The sequence below is a fragment of the Pygocentrus nattereri genome, chromosome 19 (assembly GCF_015220715.1).
Source record: "Pygocentrus nattereri isolate fPygNat1 chromosome 19, fPygNat1.pri, whole genome shotgun sequence".
NCBI classification, from domain to species: domain Eukaryota; kingdom Metazoa; phylum Chordata; class Actinopteri; order Characiformes; family Serrasalmidae; genus Pygocentrus; species Pygocentrus nattereri.
The window spans coordinates 6,954,989-6,980,675 of NC_051229.1; the positions used below are offsets into that span (position 1 = coordinate 6,954,989).

The 25,687-nt window shown below is 41.2% G+C and overlaps 1 protein-coding gene across 5 annotated transcripts in view; it reads left to right on the forward strand.

The window, feature by feature from the left end:
• tnk2b (tyrosine kinase, non-receptor, 2b) overlaps window positions 1-25,687 on the forward strand; it is a 141,837-nt gene that overhangs the window by 87,294 nt on the left and 28,856 nt on the right. For all 5 annotated transcript variants that reach the window (XM_037530827.1, XM_017702471.2, XM_017702473.2 and 2 more), the window contains 4 exons: window positions 5,578-5,755; window positions 11,317-11,387; window positions 19,349-19,558; window positions 25,257-25,409. In XM_037530827.1, the coding sequence (XP_037386724.1) occupies window positions 5,593-5,755; window positions 11,317-11,387; window positions 19,349-19,558; window positions 25,257-25,409 (597 nt within the window). In that variant the 5' untranslated portion in view covers window positions 5,578-5,592. The remainder of the gene's footprint in view (window positions 1-5,577; window positions 5,756-11,316; window positions 11,388-19,348; window positions 19,559-25,256; window positions 25,410-25,687) is intronic.

A 25,687-nucleotide genomic window follows, 5' to 3' on the forward strand; every position in this document is an offset into this window, starting at 1 on the left:
TTTAAATTTAACAGGCATCTAATTATACACCCATAGAACCTTTTGACTTTGAACTTGAATATTCACTATTCAATATTTATTTTCAAATAAATATACATTATCATAATAATTACACATTTTCATGGTTTCACTGAGGTAATGCTGCCTGACATGGTAAACTGAACCATTCTTCTTCTTTTTTTTTTTTTTTTTTCCCCCCAGATTTGTAAAAGGGCTACTGACCTTGGCTTTGCACCATGATCACTTGGGGCCATCCTTATGATGCAATACCCTGGCCCCTGTTTCCGAAGAGCGTATCAGGATAAAAGTCCTTTGTTTTCGGTTGCGCTGGCTAACATTTTAGGAAGTTGAGCGCTTTCGAAGTTGCCTAATGTTGCATGATTTTTGACAGTTTTCAAACAAAAATTGTGCCAAAGTATTTTGGAGTGAATTTATGTAACTAAATGACCTTTTTTCATAGTTTTACTTAATCAACATATATGGTTGGACAAAAAAGGAAACTAAAAGGAGTTTTACATGGATGCAGTAAAATAGTTTCACATAAGAGATATTGATTCATTTGATGTCATGCATTTATATAGTTGTATATTTATATATTCATATTATTCATAGTTCTATATATTCTTTCAGATATTTCCCCAATGTTGTTCAGCCCTAGTTTTCACAGTTTTTCCAGGTCAATGGAGTGATTGATTGGAGCAAGTGCTCCTGGACATGTTAATGATTGAACTGGAAAGAAAAAGCCCCTGACCTCATTGACCTTTGGCTTTTCAAGTGTCAATTCAGGAGGGATCATTGTACAAAGGCTCAATTCTGCTCTGCCATCCGGCTCTGACAACCTGCAGACATTAATTCTGCTTTACTTTTCCTCTCAGAGCTCATCACTGAAGCTCTGAACTCTCCTGCACTCCACAGATTAGCCTGTTAGCGTGTTGTGTAACCAACCCGAGACAATAAGTCTTCTGTCTGCTCAACACCGCTTCATATATCTCTGTATGTTATAGGCCAGCATGGTGGCTGTAGATTTTAAGCTGCGGTAGTTACAGTTCTAGTAGAATAACTCCTAAGTGTTGAGAATGTCTGTAAATAAGGTTGTAAAAGTGCCACTGATGTATTGCAATGCAGTGCTCTGAAGGAGATGATTCAGATGCATTGATATCAGAACGTTAAATTGATTATAATAGATTAAAATCAAATTCTTGGCTATTTTCAAACAAAATCCAAAACGTTTGTGTTTAGAGTGTCTATTCCACTCAAAGTCAAAGTCAGATTTTTTTTTTCCTATTTCTTCTCATCACAAATGTGTTGAAGAGGAATAAATTGCAGTTTCTCCAGGACACGGTTCTACATATAACATAGAACAGCTGCAGACAGACAATAAATAAATACAGTAAATACAGACGATACAATTAAACACAGACCAAGTATACCATAAACTCTTCTGGGCAGCATACAGTAACTACTTCCATTAAGCACAGGACAATAGAGAAAATAGACCGGCTGTTGGTCTCTTGCAATAATAAGGCCATACCGCTCTGAGAACACCTGATCTCGGAAGCTAAGCAGGGTCGGGCCTGGTTGGTACTTGGACGGGTCATGGGCTGGAGGTTAGGGAACCAGCCTTGCGACTAGAAGGTCGCTGGCTTGATCCCATGAGCTGAGGTGCCCTTGAGCAAGACACCCAACCCGTGTTATGAATAGGGCTGCCCACTGTTCTGGGCAAATGTGCTCACTGCCCCCTAGTGTGTGTCTTCACTAGTGTGTATGTGGTGTTTCACTGCACGGATGGGTTACATTGCAGAGGTGACATTTCCCTGTTTTGGGACTAATAAGGGTCACTTAATCTTAAACTTAATCTTAATAGTTGTCCGTGTTTTTGTCAGTGAGCTGATAGTTAACAGTAGTACGTATTAGTTCGGATCCCATCTAAGTAAATTGAATTGTGGTGAGATTTGAGATTTCATGATGCTCTGAATCAGAACTAGAACTAGAGAATCATTGTGAGGTCGGGGTGAGATTTACCTCCCCTGACTTTAAAGTTCCCATGCGCCCAGTGATTTCCAGGCCTGAGCTTCTGAGTACCGTAACTGTAGAAAAGGTTTTTCCTCAGGTGAAGATTTGATCATACTGGTTGATGACAGCTTTTGATTAATACTTAATACTTCCACCTGCTCCTTTCTGCAGGCCCTGCAGTGGGCTTTCCGCCAGGAGAATGGAAATATTAAATATTAAATAAGCCATTTTAGATTTTACAGTCATGACGAAACCATCAGATATTTTAATTATGCCACGAAAACAGAATGTGCCGTCATTTGTTTTAATTAAATACACATAATTAAGCAATAGCTTCACTCAAAGCACAATTTTTTGCCTAATAGCAGTTCAAAGTCTGAAATGTGTTTTCAGGTCTGACTTAGAACCAGTTTAGAGTGACACGGCATTGTTCTGCATTACTGCACAATGTCTATCTGCTGAGGTTTACATGTAACGAGTGCCATAACTTTTTCACAGGCCGTTTTTTACGGCTTATTCCCCTCAGCTAACAAACTGACTCATACTGTTGCGTGACTCAATATTATTCTGATCGAATGTAATGTTCCACAATCTTTGCAGCTGAATCACAAACTTCAGATCTGTCCATAACAATACATCACATCATTTTTCCTAGTAGGCATTTGGTGCATGAACTTCCTTCTCTCCCTTCTCTCCCTTAACGTCGTTTAGTTGGGGCGAACAGCAGGGCAGAGCGAGAGAGGCCCAGCCTGAATGAGCGAGGGAGGCTTTGAAAATTGAAAGCAGCTGATGTCTACCATGCTTTTCCGAAATTAAAAGCTAGTACAAAGAGGAGAACAGCAAAAAAAAAAAGCCTCTCCTTTATCACGGAGCTTCCCAGCACGAATGCGTCAGTGATTCTCCAGAACCACGGTTACTCACGAAAACTCGTAAAGTGGACGTGTGTTACGTAAGTAGAGATTTAGGACGTCTGTAAGTAGGAGCCTTTAGGAGGACGCTCTTAGGATGAAGACTGTTGCACTTTTTTCCTTTTTCAGTGGTGACCATAGCTGTGGTTTGTGAAAGGTGAGGCGTGTGTTAATATGGGTTTGATTCATTGGCAGCCATCAGCCGCTGCTTCGGAGAGGGTTTGGGTAGCAGAGAGAGCACATGTGGTCTGGGTCAAGGCCAGTGCTGTCTGTGTTTTATGGACTTCAGGTGTGGGTATGTGTGTGTGTTCTGACCAGATGTGAGCTGTAGAGAGCCAACTGTACGTGTGAGTCAGTGTTTATATGAGCTCTGCTGTCTGCTCACATTGGCGTGAGTTACAGTAGCTTAAATGTTAAAGGTCTGCCAGTGCTTTTCACGCTTTGAAAGAGGGTCAGTCAGTTACTGACCTGGGACATTCCTCACAATACTTCACAACTGAGAGGAATAGAAAGGCCAGAAATATACAGTTTCGCCCCGTTAACTTCTAATGTGATCAATCAGCCAGGTTGGCTTCTCCAATGCGGGCCAGTTGAAAAAAATGCAGAGAAAAAAAACGTGTCTGTCTGTTTGTCTGTCTGTCTGTCTGTCCATACGTCTATTTGTCGGCCTTATCTGTCTGTCTATCTTATCTGTCCATCAATATGTCTGTCTGTCTGTCCACCCATCTGTCTCTCTATCTACTTATCTATCTATCTGTCTTATCTGTCTGTCTGTCTGTTTTACCTGTCTGTTTATATATTCATCTGTCTGTCTGTCTGCTTTTCTATCTGTCTGTCTTATCTGTCCGTCTGTCTTACCTGTCTGTTTATATATTCATCTATCTGTCTGTCTGTCTGCTTATCTATCTGTCTGTCTTATCTCTGTGTCTGTCTGTCTTACCTGTCTGTTTATATATTCATCTATCTGTCTGTCTGTCTGCTTATCTATCTGTCTGTCTTATCTCTGTGTCTGTCTGTCTTACCTGTCTGTTTATATATTCATCTATCTGTCTGTCTGTCTGCTTATCTATCTGTCTGTCTTATCTCTGTGTCTGTCTGTTTTACCTGTCTGTTTATATATTCATGTATCTATCTCTGTCTATCTGTCTATCTATATTATCTGTCTATGTATCTTATCTGTCTGTCTGCTTATCTGTCTGTCTGTTTATCTGTCTGTCTGTCTGTCTGTATGTCTGTATTTCTGCCTGCCTGCCTGCCTTCCTATCTATCGGTCTGTCTGTCTTATCTGTCTGTCTTACCTGTTTATATATTCATCTATCTATGTATCTGTCTGTTAATCTATCCGTCTGTTTGTCTGTCTGTCTTTCTGTCTGCTTGCCTGCCTTCCTATCTATCTGTCTGTCTTATCTGTCTATCTACCTGTCTGTCTTTCTGTCTGTCTATCTGTCTTGTTTATATATTCATCTCTCTTATCTGTCTGCCTGTTTATCTGTCTGTTTGACTGTCTGTCTGCTTGTCTGCCTTGCTATCTATCAATCTGTCTAAATACAAAGTGCTTAAAAACATTTTGTGTGAATTAAATCAAGTAATATTACCTTTAACAGTAGAATTATAAGGCACTTATTGTGCTAGTATTGACATTCCAGCCGACACACTGTATCTGCTGCATGAGTGAATCCACAAAGGCAGATTTGACCATCAGTCTAAATCAGAATAATAGCCAAGTTATTTAGAACTAAATTCCAGTCATGCTCCATGTGCAGCGTTCATGCTGCATCTGTGTTTTGTGTGAATGGTTCTTCTTGCAAGCATCGTTCTGTTTTTCCATTTAACGACATAAGAATCAGTCTGAGCTGCTTATGCATAGCTTATGTTGGGGCACAGTGTTTGGTGAATGAAGCAAATCTTCCCTTAAGATGTAAATATTTAGACACAGAAAAATGGAAAAAATCTGTGGGCCATTAGGGGTCATTTGTAAATATGTGATGGGCCTCATGAAGCTGTCTCAGGGCAGGAGCAGATCTTCTCAGACAGACAGACATCTTCTCGAACTACCATTAACAAAGTCATTTGACCACTCAGCCCACTCGGCTTAGAGCGTAACTGTGAAGTCAATTACGTGAGCGAACAGACATTTCAGTGCTGTTTTTCAGTTTTTGACATCATTTAAAAATGCCTGTTCCTCTTTACATTGTCTCTAAATTTCACAAAGAATGGACCAAAAGAAATGACCCAAAATGGCTTGGAAAAAAGTCTGGTTCCATTGACTTGCATTAAAAGTAAAGAAGGTTTTTTCCTTCTCCTGTAAAGTTCCCATTTTGGAGATGGGAGGTTTTCTTCCAACAGCAGTGGTATGTTGGCTAGCATGCTGAGTGGTGGGGGTGGGGGAGGATCATCCTACCCACCCAGAGAAGTGTGTACTCAATTGAAATCCTGAATGTTGGCTGCTGGTGATAATCAATGACTTCTAGACCCGACACCTGTCCAGTTTTATCATTAGCTTAATGATATATGCTACACTGATTATATGATTAGTAAAAAACATGAATTACCTAAATATTGAAGCTTGATTTGAATAGCATTTCTCCCTCGTAACACCAGTACCCTTTATATTTTATTAGTTATGTAACACCTCCTGTGTTCTCTCTGTCTTTAGAAGCTGGGCAGCAGTATGCAGTGTGATGAAGGCACAGAGTGGCTGCTGGAGCTGCTGATGGAGGTCCAGCTGCAGCAGTACTTCCTGCGGATCCGCGATGACCTCAACGTCACGCGCCTCTCACACTTCGACTACGTGAAGAACGAGGATCTGGAGAAGATCGGCATGGGTCGGCCCGGTAAGATACTCTCTGATTGACGGTGAGGTGTGAGGGAGTGACGTTTGTGCGAATATGTGTCCACCTCTGTGCATTATATGTCCAAAAGTTTGTGGACACCTGCTCATTCAGGGTTTCTTCTGAAATGAAGTGTATTAATAGGCAGGTTTTCCCCCTTTGCTCCAGTGACAGCTGTTTCTTTTCTGGAAAGGCTTTACACTAGATGTTGGAACATTACTGTGAGGAATTGATTGCATTCAGCCACACTTATTATGAATAATTGAACATTCTAAGAATAAGAATAGAAGAAACTCAAAGCATGTTTCACTTTAATAATCCGATGGAAAAGTAGATTCATATTCTTATTATTGGTGGTAGTAGTACTAGTAGAAATATATTTATCATTATTATTATTATTATTTTTATTATGATTAGGTAGATTTTTTTATAGAGTACTGTGCGGAAGTCTTAGGCACCCAAGACACATTTTATTTATTTGTGTAGTTTGTGTTTATTTGCTGAGAAAAGTGAATAAACAGAATTTATAGAATATTAATTAATAATGACTTTTTATAAAAACACACACACACACACACACACACACACACACACACACACACACACACACACACATATATATATATATATATATATATATATATATATATATATATATATATATATATATATATATATATATATATATATGTAATAGTGATTTTCTGGATGTTTGTGTGTTTAACCATTTCCAAGCCTCTCCTGGAGGAAGTCCAGTATTATATGTAGTTAAAAAGCAGCTCCTGGTTTGACCAATCAGTGCTCAGTAAATTGAGCTCATGATGTCATTGATGATATTAACGAGTCTCTGTGGCGGCTGTGAAGGTGTGAAGGAAAAATATGGACCCAAGAAATTCTTGTTACTCTTTATTGTTTTTCTGTTTATTTGAATTATGAATACGACTTTATTCTAATGTATATTGTGACAAACTCACTGCTGAGCTAAACTAAAAATTTGCTTAGATGTCTAAAACTTTCACACAGTACTGTATATTGCATAGATTTAATTTTTTTTTTCTAGCTAGCTTATCGTTTGATGAACTGAAATGTGTTTCCCATTGGACTGACATAAAAGAATGCTCAGAAGCATGTGGCTTCATAACCATGTGGTTTGCCCATTTCAGTTATCAAATCTCTCTAATTTTACCCAGTGTTCAAAGGCATTGGATGGAGCTCCATCAATGCAGAGAACACAGTTAGGCTTGACAATGGGCAGGGGTCCGCAAGCCAAATGTGAAGAAGAGCTAGTTTGTGCTTTCAATAAAAATCAAACCACCTTGGGAGCCACAACATTTTATGTCCATTTTACCATCTTGGCTGTAAATCTGTCTCACTGTGTGTTAATGTGCTAGTATAGGCAAAACATATAATATAAACAGAAATGCAGACCTACTTTGCTCTGCTTTAATCTTCAGCTCAGCTATAGCCGCTTTTCTCACATCTCCAGCAGGAAACCTTTCCACAAAAGTAGAATAATTTCTTGTAAAATGTCTCTCAATGTTTGACTTGTTTACAACGCTGTATTCAGCTTCTCCTTCACCAGCTTCTTGTTCTGATTTTCTCATTCCACCTGAAATGGTGCCCGAGACACCAGAATGTAATGGGACCATTCGAATGAGAAGCTGATGTCAGCCTCGTGACTTTTTAGTGTTTGGTAATGGGTTCACATTGGCAGGGTTCACATTAAAACGGCTAAATCTAGTAACTAAAAGGGTGTCTGGATGCTTCTGGACATACAGTGTATAATTGGCTTAGCATTTAGAGCACAGAACGGACATATTAGGCTGTATTGCTCTCACCAAATCCTCCCCAGCTGCTTTTTTTGCTTTTCTCTTTATCTGAACATGGAAAAAACACCCTTAATTACTTTGCATAATGTCTGTAAACCACCTTTATTGACGTTTTTCCTTCACAGCTTTGAATCTGAATGCCCGGGTAAGATTAAACCGAATCTCTTCATCCAGTTCATTCATGCATTCAACACCTCCAAACTCTGCTTCATATTAACCTCTCATTACTGTAACTAATTTAGGGCTTACGCTCACCCGACTGGCTGTAATTCTTCTTTAAAACGTGTTAATATTTCCCTCCCGGCCCCAGAACACCACACACGGCTTCTGGCATCCTGCCAGGCCCTAATCAGCGCGACCCTTCCACTCGGAGCGTGTGAAGCGTGCGGGGTAAATGCGGTTAATGGGATTTCCCTTAAAGCTGCCTGTTCGTCCTAAGCCCATCAAGTGGCTCGTCGCGCTTTCCCCACATTCTTGTCACTCTCCGGCCTGCAGCTGCAGGCTCTTCCTTTTTTGGAGGTCGTCTTTTCTTGGGAAAGGATTGTTTCTCTCGCCAGTGCATTCTCCTTAGCTGAAAGGGCCCGTGTTATGGAAAGCCAAACTTTCCTCGAAACAGGAGTTTGACGTATGTAAATATTGCTAAAGTTTATCCCTTTCACTTCTTGTACAGCCATGTAGGGTAATTAGGCTGAAAAAACAGCCCGTTTTGAATCCACTGGTTTTGTGATGTCATCAAAACATTGCATTTGCATGAAGTGTACAGTTTTTTTATGCAAATTTACACAAAATAATTTATCTGGGCAGTAAGGCCCAATCTCATTTCTTCATTTTACCTCGGTTCCCTTGTTTTCAAGTGTTACCCTAACCTCTTGGAACTGAGTTATGAGGAGTAGTGGTTGAAATCTTGCCTTACGAAATGGGACCCTCAAATATAAAACAAAACAAAAAACGCTTCATTATCAGGCTACTAGCGCTGCCTTGTAGGCAACCTGGCCCGACTTCAGTGATGGCAGAGGAGGGTAAAGTTCAGCAACCTCACTTTACATTTAACCTTTTGTTACATTTAGGGCATTGTATGCTTTCAAAGAGGGGATATATTAGGAAATTGGGACACCCTACTCCTAGATGTGAATCCGCAAAACAGAAGGCTAAGGGACAAGTGGTAGGGGCAAGGGGTGAAATGGGATTGGGACTTAGTTAGAAAACACTAATATTACAATAAATACAGGCAAGGCAGGTTTATTTATATAGCACCCTTCATACACTGTGGCCAATCACAGTGCTTTACAAATGGTGAAACAGAAAGATAATTCGGGGGCATAAAATTTGGGGGCAGTCGTGGGCTGGAGGTTAGGGATCTGGCCCTGTGACCGGAAGGTTGCCGGTTCGATCCCCAGGGCCGACAGTCCATGACTGAGGTGGCCTTGAGCAAGACACCTAACCCCCAACTGCTCCCCGGGCGCCGTGGATAGGGCTGCCCACCGCTCCGGGCAAGTGTGCTCACTGCCCCATAGTGTGTGTGTTCACTAGTGTGTATGTGGTGTTTCAGTTCATGGATGGGTTAAATGCGCAGGTGGAATTTCCCCGTTTGTGGGATTAAAAAAGTATCACAAAAAATAATTCAAGTTATAATTATAGTTATAATTAAAACATGATTAAAAGAATTGATTTTTATACAGAGAATACTAGAGAAGGGAGAATAATAGAGAAGAATCATTCAAATTACGAATCAGATTAAAAATGAAGTTACAGTAAAGAAGTGTCATTAGAAGAGAGAAGTGCAGTAGAGCTAACGGCGTATTAACCTGAGCTGAAAGCTGCTCAAACAGGAATGTTTTGAGCCTGGATTTAATGTGTCCACTGTCGGGGCTCTTCAAATGCTCGCTGTCAACAGGTTCCATTTAAGAGCAGAGTAGAAGCCAAATGCTGCTTCTCTGTGTTTAGTCTTTACCTTTGGCAGGACTGACAAGTTCCTAATGATCTGGGAGTTTGGCTCATATCACTGCAGCATATGAAATAAATATGCTGCTCCTGCACCACTGAGTGGTTTATAGACCAGTAACAGTGTCTTTGAGTCTATTCTGTAACAGAATGATAGCCAGTGTAAGGATTTAAGATTGGAGGGTGATGTGTTGCTTCTTTTACTCCTGGTGATTCAGCTGCATTTTGAATCATCTGAAGCTGTTTGATTTGTCTTTTTTGAGAGTCCAGTTAAGAGACCATTACAGTGATCAATCCTGCTAGAAATAAAGGTGTGGATGAGTTTCTCCAGGTCTGCTTTAGTCAGAAAATCTCTAATCTTTTTGATGTTCTTAAGGTGATAAAAGGCTGCTTTGACATTACTGCTAATACTGAGAGCCCATCAGTTTATTGCTTTGTCCATTAGTACACCAAGGTAATGTGCTAGTACTTTAGATTTTAAAGCTCTTGAATCCAAATAGGCTGCTAGTCTGTGCCTCTCATTGCTGTTCACAAATAAACCAATCTCTGTTTTCATTCAACTGCCAAAGGTTTTGTCACATCCAGTTAGTGATGAGCTCAATGTACTTAAAAAGTGAGTCAAGGGGACCATAGTTGTTTGGGAAGAAGGCCAAGTAAATCTGAGTATCATCTGCATATCTGTGGTAAGATATCTCATAGTCTTGTAGGATTTGGCCAAGAGGAAGCATGTATAAATGAAATAAGAGTGGCCCTAGAATTGAACCATGGGGCACACCACAGGTCAATGGCACTCTCTCAGAAGTGTTAAATAAAAGAAAATATAAATAAATATAAATAGAGTAAGTAGTGATTTTACATATGTCAATATTTAATTGATCGTTTTCAAACCTCTTCTTGTGGAAGCTCAGTATTATTTGTATTTGTCCTTCAGTACCTGGTTTGTTTAATCAGTGCTTCATTAAATTATGTCAAGTGGGCTGGTGATGGAATGTAACCCCTTAAAATCCCAGGCTTATTACATACTAAAGCTTATTATTCAGTAACTACAGGGACTTCAATGCAAACTGGTAAAGCTATTGACCCATTCACTGAAGTTATAAGGAGTGCTTCAGCTTGTACTGTGAATGAGGGTCAATACAGGGCAGTCAGAACAGGGGCCAACAAGATTAAAATTAAAGTTAGCAACCTGGCTATCTAGATAGCTTACTTCAGTATGGCTTCTTTTCTCTGGCTGAAGGGGTTAAAACTTGATGAATTTTCATAGAATCACTCTTTATTTACAATTTCTTTACAACTGAGATAAGAGTTAATGCTTGGTTGTCTTTATTAACCTGAACCACACGGTTCAGGCTGGCAATCATTAGTCGACACCAAAGGGATTCCAAATGGTGATATTGTGTATTTGAGTAATGTGTGCTGGGTATTGTAGTGAGAGATGACAGAAAAAAAATAAAATCATATAAAATCATGTATTTTGTGAAGCTGATGAGGTGCTGAGCTACAGAATCCTGCATATAGCATTTAACATAACTCTGGTTTTAGGCCATAACGGCCCATTAAAGGCTCATAAAGGTAACGGCTTGTTTAAGGGATAAAAAGCGGATGGAAAATGGTCTTGTGAAAGTGAATTATGTCGGTCATATTATTATATGTAAGAAATTATGTAATGCATATTGAACACATAGTAAAAAAGGTCAAGTCAAACCACTGAGAATAGTACAAATAGTGTGACGTTTATAGTAAGACTATGCAAATCATTCTCTTTTGCTTTCTTTCTTCATTCTTTTTTTCCAGGGCAGAGAAGGCTGTGGGAGGCAGTAAAGAGGAGGAAAGCGATGTGCAAGCGCAAGTCCTGGATGAGTAAGGTACGGCAGGAAGCTTCCGGAGCATACGCTCACACACTGACAGATTTACAAGGCCTCTGGTTTGAGGTCGCCCCTCACACATAGACAGAAGCCTCTTTCTGTTATACTCTCAGTTATACTGCAGGGTTTTTACATTTTGCTGACTCTTAGGCTCCTCTGGGGCCGTTTTCATCCACTCAGCACTGAAAACTCTGTGCTAAAACTACTAAATCTGTCAACTGTTCATTTCTGAAGTAGCAGTAAATTAACACGACTGGATAATCTTTAAAATTCCCAAATCATGGAAAACCACGCACACAAAAAAAAAAGAGTTTTAAAAATGTTGAGGTTTCAAATATACCAGTACATGTCGTCATTGTTCAGGGTCAAAAAAACAGTATGTCGATGTGAAAAGATTTTCCTTTCATTATTAAATTTTAAAAAGCAGGTGATATTCTCCAGTTACTTAAAGATACAATGTTTGGTTCTGACAGCTAAGGTATGAAAATCAAGCATCCTTTTGAATTTATTGTTTTTGTGAGGTCACGAATGCATTTCTAGCCCTTTTCAGCCTAGAGTAGTTTAACCCTGCTGATTCACACTGAAGGGCAGCCAACAACAGGGGGTGTCGAGGGGGCTGCAGCATACCCAGATTTCAGAACTGTTTAATTGTATCTGCTATAAATACTTTTAAAATAACTTGACAGTGATTTTTGTTTCTATTTTTATTTTCATTATACTGAGCTGAATCACTTCCCTCATAAGCCACTGGTCACTTTGGGGGCGTCTCGCTAAAACACCTCATATCAGCAATCTGATTGGTCACTACTTGACTTATTGGCATAAAGTATGTCCAGTACAGTTTGGTATGTCAGGTGTTTGTGTGTACTGGCATCTCTTGTCAGGTTTTAGCACACTATTTTTAAAATTGCCATATAATTTTACACAATATAACTGCATACATTCCATATATGCTGTTTAAAATCCCCCCCAACTTAAAACGCCTTCCTTTGCCTCTGAATAGTGTCAATTCTGGTCAAGCTCTGCTATTTCAAAAAAGCAAGAATTTTATTTTTTTTCCATGATAACTGAAAATAAAAACACAGTAACAAAAAAAAAAAGCCTGTTTGATTGTAAGAGATAGAGAGGTTGGAAAATGGTCACGTAAAAATGAATGGTACATAAACCCACTCAAAACATCATAAGTGGATCTCAGGAAAAAAAAAAAGTTCCTCTTGTTAATTTGCCACTACTAGACAATTCACATCATCTCAGCTTTTTTTCCTTTAGTACTTCTTGTTCTGAAACGTTTTACTAAAACTATAAAAAAAAACAAAAACTTTTTTACTCTCAATAGTTTCAACATTAAAAAAAAGCAAACAGTAACTGATCTATTAATCACCCCACTGCTTTGTGTTGTTGCAAGTGAATGGCTAGATTCCTTCTCCCTTCTCTTCCCGTCCAACTACTAAAAGGCGCAAATCACTGCTACCCGTTATAGCTTCAACTGCTAATACCAGGCTGAGGAGCAGAACAGCCTGATAATGTTTTGTGAAAATAGCTAAATCTATCACTGAGGCCTATTTTCCCTTGTTCTCCGAGGAGCTTCGCCTTCTCCTTTGCCCTTTTGGTGCCCCAGCATCATTGCTAATGCGACTAATGAGCCAGATGTGGGCAGCATATTAAAGCCGGAAGCGTCCAATAAGCCCCGAGGCCAACATCTAACCCAAACTCAGCCGAAATCAATCTCTAACCAGGTTAGCGTCCCTTCAAACACAGCAGGAAGAGATGCAATTGGGCCTTGGACACGAGCGAGCCATCAGCATAATGCCATCCATTCTCTGGAGCATGAGTGTTTTTGTGCTTGTTTATGTGTGGACAGACGCAGAGTCCATGGGAAATGAGGTTAGCTGTCCCGTGAGCCAGACTGAGATGGACACAGCACATTCCAGAGCAGTGCACTTCGGCCAGAGAGATGGCATGTTGAGCAGTTCACAACACTAGAGCCGCCATCAACCATCATTTTTGTAATCAAGTAGCCCCGTTCCACTGGCGAACGAGAGAACCTGGCAAACGAGATTGACTACAGCTTCGCAAACAGTCTTAGAACCGTTTGAATAGCCTAATAAAATTACTTAATAATAAGTCTCATGTTAAAATATATTAAAGTTAACTTAAATTTCCAGGCTTATTGCATCATAAGGCTTATTATACTGTAATCACATGCAGAAAGACCTCAGATCAGACATTGTGTGATGCTACACGCTTAAACAGATGGTTCTTCAAGGGTTCTTTAGTAAAAAAAAAATGGTTCTACATAGAACCATGAACACTCAAAGACCCCTTTGCATGATTAAAGGGTTGTTTGCATCATTAAATGATTCTTCAGATTGATAGAGAATGTGTTTTATATTGTTCTATATACAACCTTTTTGAAAAGGGCTCTATACAGCACCAAAAAGGGTTCTTTTGTTGTTACAGGCATGGCATAGTAACGATATAAGAACCCTTTTTGGTGCTATATGGACCCCTTTTTAAAATGTTCTATATAGAATCATTTTCTTTGCTAAAGATCCCTTGAAGAACCACCTTTTAAAAGTGTATGGTAAAGTCTCCAAAGTATGTATGTGAGTAGAGTTCTGTGCACTGTGAAAAGGTTCTTCAGATTGATGTAGAATGTGTTTTATGTGGTTCTGTATAAAGCCTTATTGAAAAAGGGTTCTATATACCATCAAAAAGGGTTCTTCTATTGTTATGATGTCAAGCCTGTAACAATAGAAGGACCCTTTGTGGTGCTACATTAAACCCTTTTCAAATTTTTCTATATAGAACCATTTTCCTTGCTAAAGAACCCTCGAAGAACCATCGTTTCCAAAGGATAATGTGTGTTTTTTATTATTTCAGCCCGTTTTTCAGGGGAAATGTGAGGACAGGCTTTTCTAACCTCAGTGTGATGCAGCAGCTGCAGAGTTTGAGGCTCTGCAGTCTGAGGGACATTTGATAGTTTGGTTTGGGCCTCGGTCAGCGTTTGTTTTTCCTGGGCTGAGCTGGCGCAGTAATGGTAATAGTGACCTATGATTTCAGCGCTTTAGGAGCAGAGGAATGAGACAGTAGCCGCAGTCCGTGCGGTAATACCAGGAACAGCCACATGCTGGTCCACACTACTCTTCTTGTAGCACTGCTCAGCACTGGGTGTGTGTGTTATGGGTCATTTATAGCTGTTTATGTGTTTGTGGGCATTACTGGTCATGGTTTATTGTGAGTTAAAGTTTGTGTCTTGTTTTAGCTTTGTGTTTGTTTTTCTATGTTTTCAGTAGAAATGTCCTGATTTTGTACAAACCAGAGAAAAACGCAGATAATCTATGAAGCAGTCCTGACTTTATTAAGTTCCCTGTACTTTATTTCCTAAACTCACTCAAATCCTCCACAAAACAATGTTTCTAGTCAATATGGCTTTTAAGCTGATGTTATTCATTTTCAGGAGATATTTCTGGGGAGATTAGATAGAAGATAATCTACTTGCATAAAGAAAGAGAACGTCATAGGAAAATAAGTGAACAAACACTGCAGCTCAAAAACTGATTTAAAGTTACAGAGAAATTGTGTCTCCTAACAACCACCTGGAAAAACAGGTAGACACCAAAACTGCCCCCATTAGGTAAACAGCACTTAAAGCTTTGATCTTTGAGAGAGAGGAGAAAATCAAGCTGCTTCAGATCTGAAAACATCCACAGGTGTTTCTGTCCATCCTTCCACTGTGAGAAGATGACTCGGCACTATGGGTCTGAAAGGATGTGTAGCTGTTCAAGAAGAACCTCACTGAGAAAAGGAGACGGACACATCAAACAAAGAAGCTGAACAACGTACTGACCACCCCAGAGGCCAGAACTGAAAACCACTGAATTTGTTTTTGTTACTTTAAAAAATGATCAACCAGTTTCTAAGACTGAATTTTGGAGGTGTGGAAAAATATCCCTGCATGTTTCTTTGAAAAACTGAGTGAGTCCCCTGAGATGAAATTATATTCAGAGGCTTCTGTGTAATTTTCTGTTGTATATATACTATATTTCCAAAATTGTTCACTCGTCTGCCTTCACACGCATATGAGTGACATCCCATTCTTAATCCATAGGGTTTAATATGATGTCGGCCCACCCTTTGCAGCTATAACAGCTTCAACTCACCACATTTTTGAGGTCAGACACTGATGTTGGACGAGAAGGCCTGGCTCGCAGTCTCCACTCTAATTCATCCCAAAGTTGTTCTGTCAGGTTGAGGTCAGGACTCTGTGCAGGCCAGTCAAGTTTGTCCACACCAAACACAATCATCCATGTCCTTATGGACCTTGCTTTGTGCACTGGTGCGCAGTCATGTTGGAACAGGAAGGGGCCATCCCCAAGCTGTTCCCACAAAGTTGGGGGCGTGAAATTGTCCAAAATCTCTTGGTCTCCTGAAACATGAAGAGTTCCTTTCACTTGGAAGTAAGGGGCCGAGCCCAACTCCTGAAAAACAACCCCACACCATTATCCCCCCTCCACCAAACTTTACACTTGGCACAACGCAGTCAGACAAGTACTGTTCTCCTGGCAACCGCCAAACCCAGACTCGTCCATCAGATTTCCAGACGGAGAAGTGTGATTCGTGACTCCAGAGAACACGTCTCCACTGCTCTAGAGTCCAATGGTGGCGCTTTACACCACTGCATTCCACGCTTTGCATTGCGCTTGGTGATGTAAGGCTTGGATGCAGCTGCTTTACCACGAAAACCCATTCCATGAAGCTCTCTACGCTGTTCTTGAGCTAATCTGAAAGCCACATGAAGTTCAGAGGTCTGTAGCGATTAACTCTGCAGAAAGTTGGTGACCTCTACGCTCTATGCCCCTCAGCATCCGCTGACCCCGCTCTGTCATTTTACGTGGCAGACCACTTTGTGGCTGAGTTGCTGTTGCTCCCAATCACTTCCACTTTCTTATAATCCCACTGACAGTTGACTGTGGAATATTTAGTATTGAGGAAATTTCATGACTGGACTTGTTGCACAGGTGGCGTCCGATCACGGTACCATGCTGGAGTTCACTGAGCTCCTGAGAGCGACCCATTCTTTCACTAATGTCTGTAGAAGCAGTCTGCAGGCCTAGGGGCTCGGCTTTATACACCTGTGGCTATGGAAGTGATTTGAACACCTGAATTCAATGATTTGGATGGGTGACTGAATACTTTTGGAAATATAGTGTATTTTCTGCTGAGAAAATAATAACATGCACTTAATGCCTATTTTGACTGGATATGAATTAAATGAAGGACTCTGACTCTTGCACAGCACTGTTTATCTAAGTACCTGAATGTAATAATAATATATTCCATATGTATTATATATATATATGTAAGTACCTGTGAGTAATAATGTTCCTCTTGTATAGATTACAATGCCTATGGGACATAAGAATGTCCTGACACAGAATAAAAACCAGATCTGTGTACATGTTTATGTAAGGGGATTTGAAAGCCCACAGAATGACTCAGACAGACTGTCCTGGTCAGTTTAACTTTCCACATCATTAATCTCTCACTCCCACTTATATTTAAAGAGGGAGAGAGAGGGTGAAGGTGGGGGTTGTGAGGAGGTTCAGGTCTTATTTATATAATTGTACATGCGTTCCGGGCTGCTGCTGCTGTGTGTGTGTGTGTGTGTGTGTGTGTGTGTGTGTGGGGAGTTGGTTTGGGGTAGATGTTTACACTCAGAAAGTGGACTGTAAGCATTCCTCTCTCTGTGGGATGAGGGAACGTGTTGTCCTGTCACACCAGAAATCAGACATCCACGTAAATAAGAAGAATGTACACCCACAGCAAGACACATGCCTACCCACACACACACACACACACACACACACACACACACACACACACACACACACGTCACATATCACACACCATAGCTACCAACACAGCAAAGAAACTGAGCTCGATCACACAACACCCATACATGCACACAACACACACACACACACACACACACACACACACACACACACACACACACACACACACACACACATCCTATCTACCAATGTTCTAACCCTAACCTCGGTAACAGTAAAGTGTTTTGTTGAGTGAACTACAAAAAAAGCACACACATCAGACCTCTTGGGATGTTTCTGCACACTTATTTGAGAGATGATGCAACAGGCACACACTCACTCCAGTGCTCTGTCTGAGGTGTGTGGTCACTGTGGTCAGTGGAAGTGCTCCTGAATGTGCTGGCCGGAGGCAGCAGGAAGTGTGATGAGAGTTTCCTAAAATTACACACATTTATTTCAGTCCTGGAAACAAACACAGAGCAGCTAATCCAACTAATCCCACCTTCTCAACACTGAGTGTGTGTGAGAGTGTGTGTGAGAGTGTGTGTGTGTATCAAAAGAGAAAGCATATCTACATACATCTCTGTATATTTCTCTTTCTTTCTTCTTTCTCTCATTTCTCTCTCTCTTTGATGGCCTCTCTTTCCTGGGCTGACAAACAGACAGACCTTTGAATTAATGTAAACCTAAAAACTATAAAGTAACCACAACCTACATGTAAATAAAGTCATACAGGTATATGATTATTTATTAGTCTGGAGTGTGCGTGTGTGTGTGCGTGTGTGTGTGTGTGCGTGTGTGTGTGTGTGTGTGTGTGTGTGTGTTTGTTTGTTTATCAGTGTGGGTCAAGGCTGAGGCTGTCCGTCTGTGCATCTTTCACATTCTGTCAGGATCTTGTTCTCTCTGCCCTTCTATTTCTGTCTGTCTGTCTGCCTGTCTGTCTGTCTGTCAAGGCTGCAGCAGTCCAGAGTCTCAGAGCTGCTGTTAGCTTTTTACTTGGTTATATGGTGGTGTTGTATTTGTGAGGACTTCCATTGACTTCTGTATTACTGTAGCAGAGAAATGCAACACTGACACTTAATCTAACCTCAATAATCAAAACACAGTCTTCAGGCTCTGTTAGTTTTTCCAAAAAAGTTGCATTTCTGGTGAAAACGTGTTTTCTTGTGGGGACCAAATCTGTAATGCCTTCCTGTTAGGCATGTGCAATGATATCGGCATCAGACAGATGCATTTATGTATTTTTATGTATTTATTTGTTCTTCAGAGGAGCAGATTGATGACTTTAGGTTGCCGTGCTTTACTGTCTTTTCTTTTCTCCTCTTTCTTTCTCTCTACAAGCCACAGGCTCCTCATACAGGGTAATTAAGGAGCTGATAGACGGTTGGAAAGATTGACGTTATCTGGCCTGATTGCTTCTTTTCTCCATTGTTATTGCTCTGGAGCTTTAGTCACACCCACACCACTCACTTAGAAACAAAGTGACTTAAAGGAGTCACTAGTTTTTAAACTTTCTCCATGATTTAATCATTGTGATGTCAGTACAGTCATTCAGAGTGGTTTGATATGAATCGGTTATTTGTACAGAACCTCTGATTTATTTACAGGGGTGGTGATAGGAACCAGGGGTCACAATATCTACAGCACTACAATCTACAATATAGACATTTATTACTTTCCAAAACCTCCAGTGAACCTACACGCGTCTTCTGAGCCTTCGTATGTAATGTTGATGATGATAAAATACTAGAAAATCTTGTTTTGCCTCACAACACCCTGCATGTACCCCTCCACCCTGAATGGGTTAATAGGGATGTTTTAGACCAAAATCTTCACAAACAGTGTGTCAGGCTTCAAGCAGCACTTCCATTTCATTTCAATTAATAACATTGTGTAAGAGAGCTTTAAGAGGCATTAAACTATTCAGACATTTGATCACCAGCACTGTGAGGGAGACAGAAAGCTAAAGTGTTTCAAAGTGCTTTCAGTACATTTAGCTATACATCCGAACTTTAACTTGAATATTACTGTCAAGTAAACAGAAAACAGTGAATGATGCTTTGCATTTGTGCGACATGAAAGCAGAATGGTTTGTCCTATAACTCTCTCTGTTCTCTCCATCAGGTGTTCAGTGGGAAGAGGCCAGATGGTGATTTCCAGCCTCAGCCGGCCAGCACCTTCCGGAAACTGTCCCCGACGCCCCCCGCGGATGGCCAGCCACAGGCCCTCACCTGCCTTATCAGTGAGAAGGAGCTGGAGCTGTGCGAGAAACTGGGCGATGGATCTTTTGGCGTGGTGAAGAGAGGAGAGTGGTTCACCCCCACAGGAAAAGTGGTGAGAGAGAGAGAGAGAGAGAGAGAGAGAGAGACTGTGTTAGGAAAACAGAGGGCGCTTTGTTAAGGGCCGTCAGGGGCCAGCCGTGACTGACTTTGCAGATGCACAATACAGACACCATTCACAAGCTGGGGCCAGCGCGAACTGCTTAAAGTGTGAATGGCAGCGTGTGAATGGTGAGGAAACGGTGGGAAAGTGACGGCAGGCTGTGGCTCGGCCTGTCACTGTCAAGAAATTTCAGATGGCGATTAATTACTGTATAAGTAATCGTGTTTGTATGTAGCTAAAGTGATCCGAAAAAGCTTTTGGGCACATTTAACCATTTAAAGGGCTCATGTGATACATTGTTGTTGTAATTTATCTTATTCTTAAACACATTGTAATCTGATCAGTCAGAAGAACTTCAGAGGTGGTCAGGGATGCACACGACTACAGGATGTGTAGTGTGAAAGTCCCAGCATCCCACTGCCTCCCTGTTATGACCCTGCAGGCAGTCTAGGGGACAATGGGGTCAATAACATATCGTTTACAATGTGAAGTGTGGAGAAGGAACCAGGAAGAAACAAGACTCTGGCTTTTCCTGTTTAATGCACAATATATGCCCTATAGGGTAAAGTTACAATAATACTAGGGCTGCAGTGACATCACCAAGAATATGACTATTTACAGTATTAACAAGAAAAAACTAACCTAGCTCTTTAAGTCCCTGCCTAACAGCAAAGCAAAAGAGCTATTTATTTTGTTCTTACCTGTTACAGAAGAAAATAAACACAAAGATTGGTGCCCTTTACCTTAGGTATCTGTACATTGGGGTAGTTGTGGAGGAAAGATTCTGAACATTTCTGGGGTATTTTCTTATTTTTAAATATAACACAGGATCTTGCAATGAGGGGAAAATGCAGACACATATTTTAAGATTAAAGATAAAATGACTCTTATTTGTCCCACAACAGTGAAATTTCACATCAGCATTTAGCCCATCTGTGCAGTGAAACACCACATACACACTAGTGAAAGCACAGACACTAGAGGGCAGTGAGCACACTTGCCCGAAGTGGTGGGCAGCCCTATCCGCAGCACCCAGGGAGCAGTTGGGGGTCAGGTGTCTTGCTCAAGGTCACTTCAGTCACGTACTGTCGGCTCAGGGGATCAGACCAGCAACCTTCTGGTGACAGGGCTGGTCCCCCACCTCCGGCCCACGACGGAGTGCATTTGTCATCCACACAAATCACTCACTCAATCTCAAAAGCAAGCTAGCAACATTAGCAAGTAACCTCGAAGCACTGAATAGTTTAAATGTTGCCTTCCCGTCCCAACTTTACTCAGTTTTTCTCCCTTCAAATCTTTACTGACAACAGGCAAAAAGGTAAATGAATCTTTTATAAAGGTATCTTTTGTTCCTCTCTTTTTTATTTTGTTATTTATTATTATTTGATTATTATTTTGTTGTTAACGTCTAAGATTTTTTTTTATTTAAACGTGTTGTCTTTCTGAAAAAGTTGTCTGAAAGTCTGAAACCCCTAATGCTGCCCACTCCAGTATATAAATGAATAGGGTGCGGTAAGGTGAAGCTGCTAGTCGAAACATTTAACAGCCTGCACATTCACACAAACAAGGCCAATCTGTTTGACAGCAAATGCAGCAAGAGACAAAGACATAGTAAATGTGCAAGATACCCCTCCTCCAGTCAAAAATCCCCATCATAAGCAGTTACTAGAGATGGACTTGAGGCGCATGGAAACTCCAGGTGTAAACAACAGTCTCGCTGTCCACTTGTGGTCAGATCACTCAAGAAATAGTGCAGAGCCTGTGGCCTGCATTTTATATTTTCTTTTTTTTGGGTTCGTTTTTGCTTTTCACAGACCTGTTTGGTCAGGCATATTTTTTTGCCTTCATTCATTCTGCTCTGTTAGTGCAATATTGGCCAATCCTCTCAAATGCAGACGTCCTCTTTTCAAGCCGCTGTGTGTTGGTGGGGCAGCTGGGTTCCCCAGGCTGACTGCTGGGAGAACTGAGGGCTTGAAAGGCCTGATTGAGGGTCAGCGGTTGTGCGAAATGAGCTGGGGGTTGTATGTGTGCACCGCAGGAGACAGAGCATCATTCTCCAGGCCATCTGCACCGGTCAGCAGTTGCACCCGTGAGAGATAGATGGAGGGAATAGGATAGCGCTGGCCTGTGTTATAGACTCCTGCAGCTTAGTTGATCCAAAACTGTTCTGCACATAAATCTCACCTTCATTAAGGCAGATCATGTTTTGGCATTTACGAGAAATATTTTACAATATGGAATACAATGTCTATGTGCAAGACAGATCTGTCACGCTGGGAATAATATTACTCAGCTCAGAAGCCCAGCACCAGCCAGCAACAGTGTTAAAGAAGCCCCCTGTGGGGATCATCAGCATTTTTGTGGGATTTTGAGCCGTACTGGTCATTCCAGCTGCAAAGAGAACTCTCCAGTCCGCTCGGATTTTGTTTCAGCCTCATTCACGTCCAAGCCTGTCTCGCTTTCACTTGCTCCCCTTTGCCTCTCTGGCCTAAAACTAACATATAATATGTTACTTGTCATTTAATATTCTGTAGCGCAGCATCCCATATGCGAAATAATGTAACTGTGCCAATATTTGAGAATTCAGATATATCAGTATACACTATATTTCCAAAAGTATTCGCTCATTTGCCTTCACACGCATATGAACGTGACTGAGATCCTATTCTTAATCCATAGGGTTTAATATGATGTCGGCCCACCCTTTGCAGCTGTAACAGCTTCAGCTCTTCTGGGAAGGCTTTCCACAAGGGTTAGGAATGTGTTTATGGGAATTTTTGACCATTCCTCCAGAAGCGCATTTGTGAGGTCAGACACTGATGTTGGACGAGAAGGCCTGGCTCACAGTCTCCACTCTTATTCATCCCAAAGGTGTTCTATTGGGTTGAGGTCAGGACTCTGTGCAGGCCAGTCAAGTTCTTCCACAACAAACTCGCTCATCCATGTCTTTATGGACCTGCTTTGTGCACTGGTGTGCAGTCATGTTGGAACAGGAAGGGGCCGTCCCCAAACTGTTCCCACAAAGTTGGGAGCATGAAATTGTCCAAAATCTCTTGGTGCTGAAGCATTAAGAGTTCCTTTCACTGGATCTAAGGGGCCGAGCCCAACTCCTGAAAAACAACCCCACACCATAATCCCCCCTCCACCAAACTTTACACTTGGCACAATGCAGTCAGACAAGTACCGATCTCCTGGCAACCGCCAAACCCAGACTCGTCCATCGGATTGCCAGACGGAGAAGCGTGATTCATCACTCCAGAGAACACGTCTCCACTGCTCTAGAGTCCAGTGCCGGCGCTTTACATCACTGCATTTGACGTTTAGCATTGTGCTTGGTGATGTAAGGCTTGGCTGTAGCTACTCGGCCATGGAAACCCATTCCATGAAGCTCTCTACGCCGTTCTTGAGCTGATCTGAAGGCCACATGAAGTTTGGAGGTCTGTAGTGATTGACTCTGCAGAAAGTTGGTGACCTCTGTGCACTACGCGCCTCAGCATCTGCTGACCCCACTCTGTCATTTTACATGGTCGACCACTTCATGGCTGAGTTGCTGTCGCTCCCAATCACTTCCACTTTGTTATAATCCCACTGACAGTAGATGGGGAATACTTAGTATTGAGGAAATTTCATGACTGGACTTGTTGCACAGGTGGTGTCTGATCACGGTACCACGCTGGAATTCACTGAGCTCCTGAGAGCGACCCATTCTTTCACTAATGTCTGTAGAAGCAGTCTGCAGGCCTAGGGGCTTGGTTTAATACACCTGTGGCCATGGAAGTGACTGGAACACCTGAATTCAATGATTTGTGAATACTTTTGGAAATTTAGTGTATATGTGCATGTGTGTGGTGTGCGTGTGTGTGTGTATATATATATATATATATATATATATATATATATATATACACACATGCTCACTGGCCACTTTATTAGGTACATGATAGTGGAAGGTTGGACCCCCTTTTGCCTTCAGAACTGCCTTAATTCTTCGTGGCAGACTTTCAACAAGGAGTTGTTACTGTTGCCTTTCTATCATCTGGAACCAGTCTGCCCATTCTCCTCTGACCTCTCACATCAAAAAGGCATTTTCGTCCACACAACTGACCGCTCACTGGATATTTCCTCTTTTTCAGACCGTTCTCTGTAAACCCTAGAGATGGTTGTGCATGAAAATCCCAGCAGATCAGCAGTTTCTGAAATACTCAGACCAGCCCGTCTGGCACCAACAACCACGCCACGTTCAAAGTCCCTTAAATCCCCTTTCTTCCCCGTTCTGATGCTCGGTCTGCACTTCAGCAAGTTGTCTTGACCACCTCTACTTGCCTAAATGCACTGAGTTGCGGCCATGTGATTGGCTGATTAGCTGTTTGTGTTAACAAGCAATTGAACAGGTGTGCCTAATAAAGTGGCTAGTGAGTGAGTGTGTGTGTGTGTGTGTGTGTGTGTATGAGACATAAGATATATAACAAGCAGGGGTATCAATCACAACCGCTAAGGTGAGGTTAATCCTGTTCTATTCTTTTCTAAAACTTCTTCAGAATCACCACTTAAAGTCAAATGAACATAAACTACATCCATTTTTGTTAATAAATGAAAACAATAAAGCTCAAGCTTTCAAACAAAGCTTTAAAGCCCAAAATTTACACTGTCAATTGAAGACTAAACATTGAGCCAGAACTCCGCAGCTTTCCTCTCTTCAGCCTGATATCCAGCACACAGTAGCTGACAAATCAGCCTTCTCATTAGACGAGTCAGAAAAAGATAATCTGATGACTTAAATTCACAGAAGCTTTGTGGTCATTTATGTGGGCAGTGAGTTGCTAATATTTGTTCTCCACAACAATTTCTGAGGCCAATTTAACTGGAGACAAAACCGAGTCCAAATGAGGTCAAGACCAAGGCAAGATAGAGACTGCTCGTTTATAGTCTTGAGGGTGTTTGCCAGACTTAGACCGGACTTGGATGCTTCAACACTAGTAGAGGCTAATTAATGCAGGTGTAATGTTTGTAGCATTAATGTTTCTTCTGCATAAAACAGCTAAAAACATTCAAACAGTACAGTTATTGTTTTCAAAAGTTCTTCCAGCTTTCAAGATGCATCATCAGAAAGGGGTGTTCTAATCTTTAAACCAGGAGATTTCACTTTAGAGACTACTACAGCACCGCTGTAAGGCAAGAAGGCATGTTTACAACAGATGTAGCAATGAGCGAAGAGAAGAGTGTCCCTTTAAAGGGCTAATATTAGACTTTTTGGGTGATTTTATCCCTCTTGCCCAGTGCAGAAGTTCACATACGTTTTTTTTTTTAGTTTTTTATATTATTTAAAAATATTTTTATATAATATTTTATATATTTTTATATTAAAAACTGTTATTCATTTCTGCATGACCATTTTCAAACCCCTCTCCCCTTCACAAGTGAAAGGAGGCACCGAAAGCAGTCTGGGCTGAAATGACCACAACAAACTGTTTGTACTGAAATCCTCAGGGATGTCAGTGTAAACGGTTGGGGCTAAACTGCTGTAGTGTGAATGGGCAAGCATTTATAATTTATGACATCACAACCACAATATTGAACAAAGCATTGGTGAACTTAATCATATCTCTTTTTGTCTCACTCTTTCCGCTCTCATCCATGTGCTTCTCGGCAGCTGAACGTGGCAGTGAAGTGTCTGAAGACGGATGTGCTGAGCCAGCCGGACGCTCTGGATGACTTCATCCGCGAGGTCAACGCCATGCACTCTCTGGACCACCAGAACCTGATCCGCCTCTACGGGGTCGTCCTCACGCACCCCATGAAGATGGTAAATGAGCAGTGTGTGTGTGTGTGTTGGCAAATTCTGTTGATCAGTAGTTGACCGTCATTAGTTGGTGATTAATTGTTTAGATGAAGTGCCCAAAATGACCCAGCTCATCAAAAATATCAATTATAAAATAGATCCGACCAGATCTAAAAGCTGAGCCGTTGTCAGAGCCAGTAGGCATGTTTACACGCAGCCTGATAATCCGTTAATAATCCGACTAATAGCTCAATCAGAATAGAATATGTCCCATGTAGTTGGGATAGTGTAGTGGTTAACAC